Here is a 10,813-nt window from a genome sequence, read left to right on the forward strand (position 1 = left end):
TGCGATCTTGGTTGAGGTGCTTATGAATTTGATTCATGAAATTCCGCTTTTAGTACCTATAAACGCCTACATTGTTTCCTTGTGGATTCGACCTACTTTCCTATCTACTTTATTTAAAGACTTAAGAATTTTGGACTCAGTGATACGAACATAACCTGTTAAAATTTGGCAATGTTGCCGGGGAAACGGTTTTATTTTTAACTCTAATTATTTTTGTAATCTAGATAATTTTTCCCTCGTCTCAAAGAACGCAAGTCCATTGTGATAGTTCCTCATATTTGTTGTTTAGTTCTTTGTTTTATGCCCATGTGTTCAAGATCAAGTTATATCACATTCAATCTTGAGATCGAGCAGTCTTTCCATAGACAAAAGAATCTCTACAAACAAATATGGTAGGTTCCGGGAGTAACATTCCTATGGACCCCTATCTGCTTCTAACGACATAGAAGTATCTTTAGAACCAGAATCAGAGACGGCCACTAAACCACCTTGAAAGCTTAATGATTATTTGCAGCCGACCCTAACGGATCTTCCCCACCTTGCTCCTCCACCGGATCTCAAAGGATTACAATTCGAGATCAAATTAAGGTTTATTACTATGATGGAAAGGAAGCAATTTAATGGAGCTAAGAATGGAGATCCTAATCTTCATATATTGGATATTTGCCAATATTACAGTACCATCAGACAAGTTGGGGTCACGCAGGATCAAATGAGGGAGAATCTTTTTCCCTTTTCTTTTTGTGGCAAAACTAAATTGTGGTGTAATAGATTAAATAAAACTGTACTTTCTATTAATGACTAAAATTCTCTTGCCTTAGCTTTCTATAATAAATATTATCCTGCAGAAAAGGCTGCTTTATTACGAAGCTCAATCCTAAATTTTTCCCAAGAGGCTTATGAAGCTTGGGAAAGATTTAAGGATTTGCAGAAGAACACGCTCAACATGGGATTTTACAGTGGCAGTTGATCCAAGCCTTCTACAACTAGCTTGGAAATTCTTCGAAATCAATCCTAAACTTGCAGCTAACGGAAGATTTATGAATCTTTAAGAGGATGTAGCAGGCATATTTATTAAAGAGATGTCAATTCATAAATCCCGATATGGGATAGGTTTTGCAAACAAAGGAAAACATCATGTCGATTTCGTAACCCTTGTGCAAGCTCAATTAACCTCTATTTGTCAAAAAATTAGATAATATTAGTATTGTTATTCCAGCTCTGTTACTAATGTTTCAACTATTGATAATACTATTACTGATGTTTTTTTTGAAAATTATGGAATTGTAAGTCATTAGGCACATAATTGTAGGAGTCCAGTGGAGCAAATTAATGCCTTCCAAGCCTATAGGCAAAATAATCCATAATCCAACATTTATAATGCTGGTCTTCGAAAGCATCCAAACTTTTCTTTTCCGAAATACTAATGTGTTAAACCCTCCACCTCCACAACAACCACAACAACAAGTGTTTTGGGTTTTTTTGTCCCTCGGGAGAGTTATGTCACAAAGCCTGGTATGGCGTGAGCTGTACCTGCAAAACAACGAAGATTCCGGGTGATTGGAGCTCTGCCTCCGACGATCAAGTTAGTAACTTGAATAGGAGTAAAAAGGTGCGGAAAACTAGGTGGGTATCTGCTCGGATTTCAAGCTCGAGATGTCTCTTCCAAAGAGTAAATGTGTAATAAATGGTAAAAACGTGCCTCCAAATGGAGGAAATCTCCCTATTTATAGGGTCCTAGGGGATTGGGCCCCTGATTAGGTCATCAAGCCCTAATCAATGGAAGGTTGCGCCGCATTGCGACTTTCTCGGGATTTGGGCCATGAAGGCTGCCTTTTTCCCACTCTTTTGGAATGACCCGTGTCAAACAGGGGTTGGTCCATTTTGGACTAACCCTAGGGTGACACATGGCAGGGTAAACAACAAGCACCACAAAAACCACAACAGAAATATTACCAACACCTTAACTAGAGAACCTAACCACAAGCTCCACCTCCATATACTGATCCTACCCTGCCGGAGATTAAAACTATGTTAGCCAGTATGAAAAAGAAGATGCAAAGTAGGGATGCACAAATTGACTCAATGTTACCACATAATATCACTTTTAATTTAGAGGGAGTTTTAAGGGTTCCTATATGTTAGAGGAAAATTGTTGTAGTATTAATGTGATTGATATTATGCAAGGTCCTTGCAAGGGATTGCAAGGGATCCCTTGGAGGAAGTGATTTTTGGTGATTTTATTGCAGGTGATGCTAGTATTTGAAGCAGTGAGGTAGATGCTATTGAAAAAGCTCTTGCAATTGAACAGCTTCATTCTAAGGAGAGCAAGAAGATAGAAAATTAGTTTAGGAATCAAAACCTGTAAAGGTAAAGAAACCTGAACTAAAACCTCTCCCTTTTCATTTGAAATATGTATATTTAGATAAACAGAAATTACACCCCATGATCATTAGTATTGGACTTAATGACCTCCAAACTTTCGAACTTCAATTGAGTACAGTATTGATGATCTCAAGGGTTTAGCTTTGACTTTCGTATGCACAGGATACATTTAGAGGACAATCACAAGCCATGCATTCAACCTAGATGAGGTTGAATCCTAACATGTAGGAAGTAGTTAAGAAGAAGTTATGAAATTACTTGATGTAGGTATCATCTATCTAATTTGTGACTCAAAGTGGGAGAGTCTCGTACAAGTAGCTCTTAAAAAGGGTGGGATGAGTCATGAGTGTGATTAAAAATGAATTGATTCCCACTAGAACTGTAATAGGGTGACGTATGTGCATTGATTATCGTAGATGAAATCTTTTCCATTAAAAAAGATCAATTTTGTTCCTCCTTTTTTTATTGATCAAATGTTGGAAAGGTTAGCTAATCATAAATTATTCTGCCATTTGGATACGTACTCGGGATTTCGCCCTAATAATTAGGAGAAGACAACATTCACACGCCCTTATGTTACTTTTGCATATAGTAGGATGTCTTTTGGACTATATAATGCCCCTGCTATCTTTCAACGATGTATGATGAGCATTTCTCCTGAATTCATAGAGTAACCTATGTAAGTCTTTATGGATAATTTAAATGTGTATGGGTCTTCATTTGATATATGTTTAGCTAATCTCACTATAATTTTCAAAAGATGTGAAGAATGCAATTTGTTCTTAAATTTGGAAAAATGTCACTTTATGGTGACAAAAGGTGTGGTTTTAGGTCATAATGTATCTAACAAAGGTATACTAGTTTATCAAAGATTTAGTGATTGAGCAAAAACCTTCACTGGCTAAAGTTAAGGGGGTTAGGAGTTTTCTTGGTCATGCGGGATTTTATCATTGCTTTATCAAAGATTTTTAAAATATTGCTAAACCACTAATTTGCTTAGCTTGAATAGTTATCTTTTTTATAAAAAGTTCAGGATTCGAATCTCCTTATCCTTATGTTTTTATATGAAATAATATTGGTTTCTTATGTGACGTGGAGTAATAATTAAAAGTGTTTGAGTGATAATGTGACATCATGAAATGTTTGAAAGGTCACATGACGTCCTAAAAAAGGGATTACGTGACACATCAACGTTTTTAAAAACGTCTTTTCATACATTAGAATAGATAGCTTTAGGCATGTTTTAAACTTGTAAGGATTTTACTAGTTAAGAGAAATATGTAAAATCGAATAAAAGCATAAATCAAATTATATGACATACATGAATCGTAAAAGTGTAAGATTCAAACTTATACGTTGAAATTTTAATAACCGACTATATTTGTGACCTCTATTTCCTTCCCGTAATCGAACTTTCCATAGAAAGCAGCTCGCACTCGGTAATAAGACTTGAACATTTTCCCATCGACTGGACCTTTCACAGGGACAAGGACGAATAAGGAACGAGAACTGGTAAAGCGATAGTCTTAACTCCTACTAGAAATCTTAGAGGGTCGCATCATTGGATAAGAAAGCAAATAGAATAATCCAGTGATCAAGTTGCTCTGATGGGAAGGCCCTACCTCGTATGAAACCTATTCTCGAATAAAGGAAAGGGGATAGGATCTATATTTATTGTTAGGCTACATAGGCACGTTATCTCAGAGCTTTGTTACTAGTGGCAGTAATCATTTAATAAATATAAGATATAAGAGTATTCGAAACGAAGTGACTTAGACAAATCGTTTTTGTCAATAACCTCCGACCAATCAATCGAATATTTGATCAGAAAAAGGTCGAGTAGCTGCCGGTACTTCTTGGTCGGGAGTCGGTCCCACAGGTGGCCGATCATCGGTCCCCTCCTAGGAGGAGGTTCCCAAGCTACCGACGAAAGTCGAGCAAAGAAGCAGCTCCATACTGGTAACAAAACTACCAGTATAGTACAGAAAGGCGAGGAGGGAAAATTTTTCCGAGGGCACATACGCGGTGGTCCAGAAAGTGAAAGTTATGGGAGAAGCAGGCTAAGTGAAATAATCGAGTTAAGGAGATTAATAACAATATACTACTAAGTATAAAGGAGTTAATGCGTGAATATGAATTACCTTGTAGTCAGAAAGAAGAAAGCCAAACAAGCCGTTTCACCCCTTACTAAAAAGCTTCCCGCGAGGACGCCCTCCATTACACTAGCCCCAAATAAAAAATAAAAAAGAAAAAAGAAATTCCCCATGCTAAACCTTGTCTTTTTAACTATCCTCGTTTAATTTAAAGTTCTGTTACTCACTCTTTTTTTTTTTTTTTTTTTTTTTTGGTAAATAGAAATTTTATTACCAAAGAATAAGGTTACAACTTACACCAAAGCTAAGCTGTAACACCCGAAACACCAAAGACCAAACAGGCCAACCAAACACCAAAACAGATTCCAGTCCAAGCCTAGCCACCTTCTAGGAAGAACATGAACCAACTACTGAACTCGGGAACTTAGGCACCTTCTAGGAAGGGTACTAAGAACTAGGACCAGAACAACAAACCTAAGCAGAATACAGTAAATATCTATCAATGCTATTACATATGCAAGCAACCAGAAAAATTATCTCCCTAATTAAATCAGAAACTGATTTACAGTTTCCTGTAAACATTAAAGCATTACTTTGAAGCCACACATTGTAGACAGTTTCAGAAAAGTACATCACAATGAGTCTGCTCCTAGCATCAGTTTTCCTGCAGCATTTTGCAATCCAGTGCAGTTCATCAGCAAAGCTTAACACAGGCCTAGTGAAACCCAGAATTTGTAACATTGAAGACCAGATCACATTTGAATAGCTGCAATCAAAGAACAAATGGTTCACATTCTCATCAACACCAGCATAGAAGAAACAACAAGGATCACAAGGGATTTGCCAGACTAACAATCTGTCCTTAGTGACCAATCTGTCTAGAATAGCAAGCCAAGTGACAAAAATACTCTTTGGTGAAGCTTGATTGTTACTCGCACTCTTTATTTTACCTGAAGTACCTGTGTCGTACTGTAGACACTCAAACATGGGTATGACACCTAGACAAATCATAGAAATTTTTCACAAAATAGCCGAGTCGAAAACTTGGACTCCTGCTCGTGTCAAACATGAGTACTTGAGTCCGAGTAACATAGATTCAAAGGGATACATGCCTCAATATCCACAATTCGAGCTTTTTTTCATTACATACCTATATTGGATGAAGACGCGGAAAATTCTCACTCCTCTGATGACTCAGATACCCTTTCTTCGCCAAACCATCTTGGAGGATCAAAGCCTGAGCCACCTGCAATAAAGCTCACCTTTAGTCACTTTACAGTTTTAGCTCCTCGGTTTTAATCCATTGACATAAATATGGAGAAAAAGTTCCTTTCAAAATTAAATAGAGAGTAAAAGTGAAATAAATTAAGACTTACTTTATGGACAAGATCATCTTCCAATGCATGATAAACATTAGTATGGATACGATCAAGTAATGTTAGGCGAATAGCTTAATTTAAGACATCAATTTCTGAAGACTATTGTCAAATAAAACTGAAGAATTGTACTTTTTAATGATGAATTCCACAATCATCAAGTGTAGATAACTACGCTCCATTTTCCTCTTTTAATTTGGAGCTTAGACTTGTATACAATTTTTCCATCAGTTTTACTAACGATCTTACCTCTTTGGGATCACATAATCTTAGCAAAGTTTTAAGAGTAACTGGTTCAAGTTTGAGTACTAAATTCTTTACAAACACACTCCTATTTCTTTGATTCATTGAATGTCCATCTCTAGCAAAGCTACTTTCATTTCTTATGAAACATGGCTCTGTACCTCTCCATCGAATTCCTTTGGCCTTGAAGTATCTTCTAGCACACTCTCTTTCATCTTTCAAATCTAAGTACACCTATCCTATGGGGTTTGAAATGAACCCAATATCCGCAGCAACCTCGACTTCTGTAACATCCATTATGTATGTTAACTTTCCCACAATTTTGGAACAAGCATTTTGATAGTATTTTTCCCAATTTAAACTCCATTCAATAAGGACTATTTATTATCAAAGGTGAAAAATATGGGTGATTAACCTGACTTTTTCTTCAAGAGAAAGCTACTTTGATTGTGAAAAAGACATGATTGGTAAACTTTATCCTCTTGCTCTTGACTTTATCTATAAGAGAACCTATTATATATGTATCTTAAATGTGTAAACAAGAGTTGGAATATCCTTAGCATACATTCTGAGGTACCGCCATGTTCTTCACATTAGCTTCCACTTTGAGGGTTTTTTTTTTTTTTTTTGAAGGAATTCCACTTTGAGGTTTAGTTATGCATTCCAAGAAGATTTACGATACTTCCTCCATTAATTCAACCTTATATGTCTCCTATGAAAGATCATCTCCAACAATACAGTCATCTTTAATGTAAGGACCATCATGATGATATTTTATCAGACTCTTTGCACAATCTCCTGATAGCTTTGTAATTCTTTGGCTAAATTTGGTGACCTATATCTAAGTCAGACTATTCCTTCTAAAGAATTCTAAGGTAAACAGACGACAAGGCTCTTCTTAATAACTCCGTTTACAATATTTTGGTCAAATCACAACATAAAAGAACACAATTCAGGAGCTTATATGTTTTCTCTAGCTTGATGCACAGATTTATAACTAAAGGCTAAAAGATCCACGGTTACTTTCTATCATTTCTATGATACTTACCTCCATTTTTTTTAGTTGACACGTATTCCTTTTCAGGAATTTTTTTTTTAGTTTACACATTTTCTTTTTGGGTAAGTTTTATATCTTCTTTTTAAGCGTACCCCACTTGCTTTGTCATTCTCTCTCACTCTCTCTCCTCTCCTTAATATGTGTGCCTAAATTAAACGTGTTAACTAAAAAGAAACGGAGGAAATATAAGTTAATCATGATAATGTTTTTCAACTTCCAGCAAGAGATGGATTAAACATTGAATCTTGCAGTCTTTTACATCTCTTGAAACCATTACTACCACATTCCTTGATTACTAAAAATATTCCCCTTAGGTTTCAACTCTTTAACTAGCATAATTGGCTTTTCTAAATCGCTCGAATTTATAAAAAACCAGCACTTTCACACCCGCCTCAACCTCCTCAAATTATGAAGACAAAATTCCATACAATGAACTCCAGAACCGTGAAAAAACAGGTACCAAACAAACCCCTTTCAATAATATTGAAATGCCATCAAGCATTTGACACGAGTTGAAAGTGAATTCAGAGAGATAAGTGTAGAAATCAGCTGGGAGAATAATTACAGAAACTTGAATCAGTAACACAGTCAAAGCCAAGGCTCTCTGGCAACATGAATCATCAATGGGAGTCAGCCAACAAACCTCTAATCAGAGCAACTGACAATAAAATGCCACTTAGAACAATATTCCCAAAAGCCTAGAAGAAGCTGCTGTTACCTCCTATCTAAAGCAATTAGTATAATACTTTTGTTATTGGCCAATGAACTTAACCAAACAATGTGATTTACTCGATCAAGCACCACAAAATCAGGAAGTTAAATTCAACACTTAAGTCTTATCCCAAGTGTAGAGCATCTGAACAAGAGACAGGAAGACTCATGCACAAAGGGCATGTTTCGATTTACTAAAAACAACTAAACTAAATTGAACTGATTAGGGGTGAAATGAATTGAGCTGAAATAAATTGTTTATGATAGAAGGAAATTAGAAACTGAACTAAACTAAACTAATTGAAGCTGAACTGAACTAAACAAATTAAGTAGAACAAAACAGACCCTAACCAATCTTTTGTAAGAATTTCCCGGGCTAAATAGGATAATTTGTCACACTCATGTATTCCTTCTGTCTGACTTCAGTTGACACATTACTAGTTCAAGTTACACTATCTCCCACATTTTTTTAATATCAAACTAGGTGGAACATAACGGAGAGTAGTTCAAGCCAAACTAATATAACAGATTATCCACCCAAAAAAATGAAAGACATTAATTTACCTAGCGGATTGCAACGACAAAGGCGCCAAGCAGTCAATATAGTGCCCTTAGCAACTCCATATTTCTTGTAAGCAATCATCGAATATTCACTGCATGATGGTACATAACGGCAACTCTTAGGCAACAATGGCGATATCTCTCCTGCCATCAAAATTAAAATAATATACTCATTAACAACATACAGATCTCAATTTAAAACATCAAAGAATTAACTTGGTGATTGTTTATTAAGAAATTAAACTAGAAAAAAAAAAAAAAAAATAATCAAAATGTCAGTAATACTCACTTTTATAGAATTTGAGCATTGATAACGCAGCTTTAACCCCTGTACTTTGCACTTTATCTTCATCATCTGGGTCAGGCTCAGGCTCAAATTTGTTAAAAATTGGAGAAATTTGTCGCTGATTTCTACTAACCTGTAATTTAAAAAAAAAATTAAAAAAAAAAATTAAAAGTAAACCCATTTGCAAAAGATTTACATGTTTTTAAATGAAATTCATCAACGGTCATATTATCAAAGATTGATAAAGTTGTGTAAAATTGAATTTACAGAAAATGGTGAAGTGGGGTAGTGGCGCAGTTGGCGGCTGTGACTGTTGATGTGTTTGGGGAATTTGAGAGGAGAAGATGAATTTAAATTAATAGGATAAAATTCAGAAAAAGGTGGGGAGCGGAAATGTGTAAGAGAGAGATTAGTACCCATTTTTTGTGTTCTGCTGAAACAAATACGGAGTATCAAATTTTAATATTGTTGGTGTCAGGCTGTAAGCTGTTTAAAATACAAACTTGGTCCGGGCGATACCTCAATTTATTATAAATTTAGTAATTTAATGAAATTATACTATGGCCTTGTTTGACACCAGAGAGCTCAAATAATGGGTGTGTGTGTGTTTTTTTTTTTTTTTTTTTTTTTCTAAAGATGAGATTTTTAGTATGTAGTTAGTTGTTTGTGTGAGCTTGTTGGTTTGACTATAAATTTTTTTTGGTTAATATAGAACAAATAATAAATCAAATCTTTATAATTTTGATGTCAATATATATACTACTTCGCATTAATTATTGCTCGTACTCTACAACTACAATTTTATGAATTAATGCACAAAAAATAGAGTAATGATTAATTTCTTACAAATTATATTATTGTGCAATTACTAAGGATTTTAAGGGGTTACACATATGAAAAACCTTTCAATCAAATTATATTATTTTGCAATTATTAAAAAGTAAATTTAAATAGGATAATTTCTTACAAATTTAAAAACTTATTTATATGTCACATGTCCTCACAACTCACTCATATGCCACATGTTACTTCCCTTACCTTTTTAATATTAAAAAAAATTAAATTAAAAATATTCCATAATATTAAAGTCTGTAAGCGTAACTTGCACATTTAAGTAAGAAAATGAAGTGTTTCATTTCTACCATGATAAAATTAAGTTGAATTAACTATTACATAAACATATGAATTATAATAAAAATATTCTTTTTATCTCTTAAACTTAAAATATAGCTTAAACTAATACGAAGTATGTCATTTCATATTCTACAATATTCATGTATATATACTTAACTAAATTCCTTCATATTCTTCCACAATTCCACCCTCACTTTTTTTTTAACAAGTTTTCACAACATTCACCTCAAAAGTCATGTAATAATAACTTTGTAGTTTCAACTGTTGAAAAGCATACATTTATATAAAAATAACATAAGTTATAACTCGTGCATTGAACAGGCCAAAATGCTAGCTACACTTCGATTATGTGGCAAGCTTGGAATATGATGTGGCGCAGTAAAACGTAAAAATGACACATGGCGATACAACACTCCTTATCTTGCGGTTTTAATAATAATATAGATATAGATTATCTGTCAAATTAAGCACAAATTTTCAACTTTCTCATTTAATGTTACGAAATATTTAAATTCCAGTCACCATTCTTCATCTTCTCACTTCTTTCCCGGGAGATAATATTCCTCAAATCTTTCTTGGTAAAGGTCACATTTTCAACCCCATTCCTCTCACTGGCTAGTGAGTTGAAGACTTGGGTGGCCTTAGACCTAGCAACAACGTCAGTGAAGAGCTTTCTCCTCACAGCAGCATTGATGTGATCTAGCCTTTACTTAGCAATGTAGTGAGACTTTCAAGGTGTAGCGACATGATTCTTGTGCTTTAATTCCAACCCCTTAGCTACCCAATCACCAGATTTTATTTTTATTTTTATTTTTATTTTTATTTTTGCAGTAGTACGTATACACCGGGCAGTCACATTTCTTTGACTTACGCCTCGAAGGCCCTTCTCGTTCAGCAACAACCCTTTTCTCACTAATGCGAAGCCTATAAGTAGTGCTTCCATAACATTCACACTTCCACGTGTACT

General features: G+C 34.8%; 2 protein-coding genes across 3 annotated transcripts; both read right to left on the reverse strand.

The window, feature by feature from the left end:
* Nucleotides 1-4,933: 4,933 nt before the first annotated feature.
* Nucleotides 4,934-9,584, reverse strand: LOC110724177 (UPF0161 protein At3g09310-like). 2 transcript variants are annotated; one of them, XM_021903577.1, is made up of 5 exons: nt 8,980-9,567; nt 8,716-8,845; nt 8,430-8,570; nt 5,629-5,724; nt 4,934-5,244 (listed from the first exon to the last, which is right to left on the reverse strand). In XM_021903577.1, exons 1-4 carry the CDS (start codon nt 9,130-9,132, stop codon nt 5,657-5,659), a joined length of 492 nt encoding a protein of 163 aa, XP_021759269.1. In that variant the 5' UTR covers nt 9,133-9,567; the 3' UTR covers nt 4,934-5,244; nt 5,629-5,656. The 2 variants fall into 2 exon arrangements, with proteins under 2 accessions (XP_021759269.1, XP_021759270.1); XM_021903578.1 differs by lacking the exon at nt 4,934-5,244 and adding an exon at nt 5,251-5,476 and having other exon boundaries at nt 8,980-9,584.
* On the reverse strand, nt 4,953-5,465 carry LOC110724052. The gene has a single exon (XM_021903450.1). It carries the CDS (start codon nt 5,463-5,465, stop codon nt 4,953-4,955), a length of 513 nt encoding a protein of 170 aa, XP_021759142.1.
* Nucleotides 9,585-10,813: the final 1,229 nt, after the last annotated feature.

Source organism: Chenopodium quinoa, unplaced genomic scaffold, assembly GCF_001683475.1.
Source record: "Chenopodium quinoa cultivar QQ74 unplaced genomic scaffold, ASM168347v1, whole genome shotgun sequence".
Classification (NCBI taxonomy): domain Eukaryota; kingdom Viridiplantae; phylum Streptophyta; class Magnoliopsida; order Caryophyllales; family Amaranthaceae; genus Chenopodium; species Chenopodium quinoa.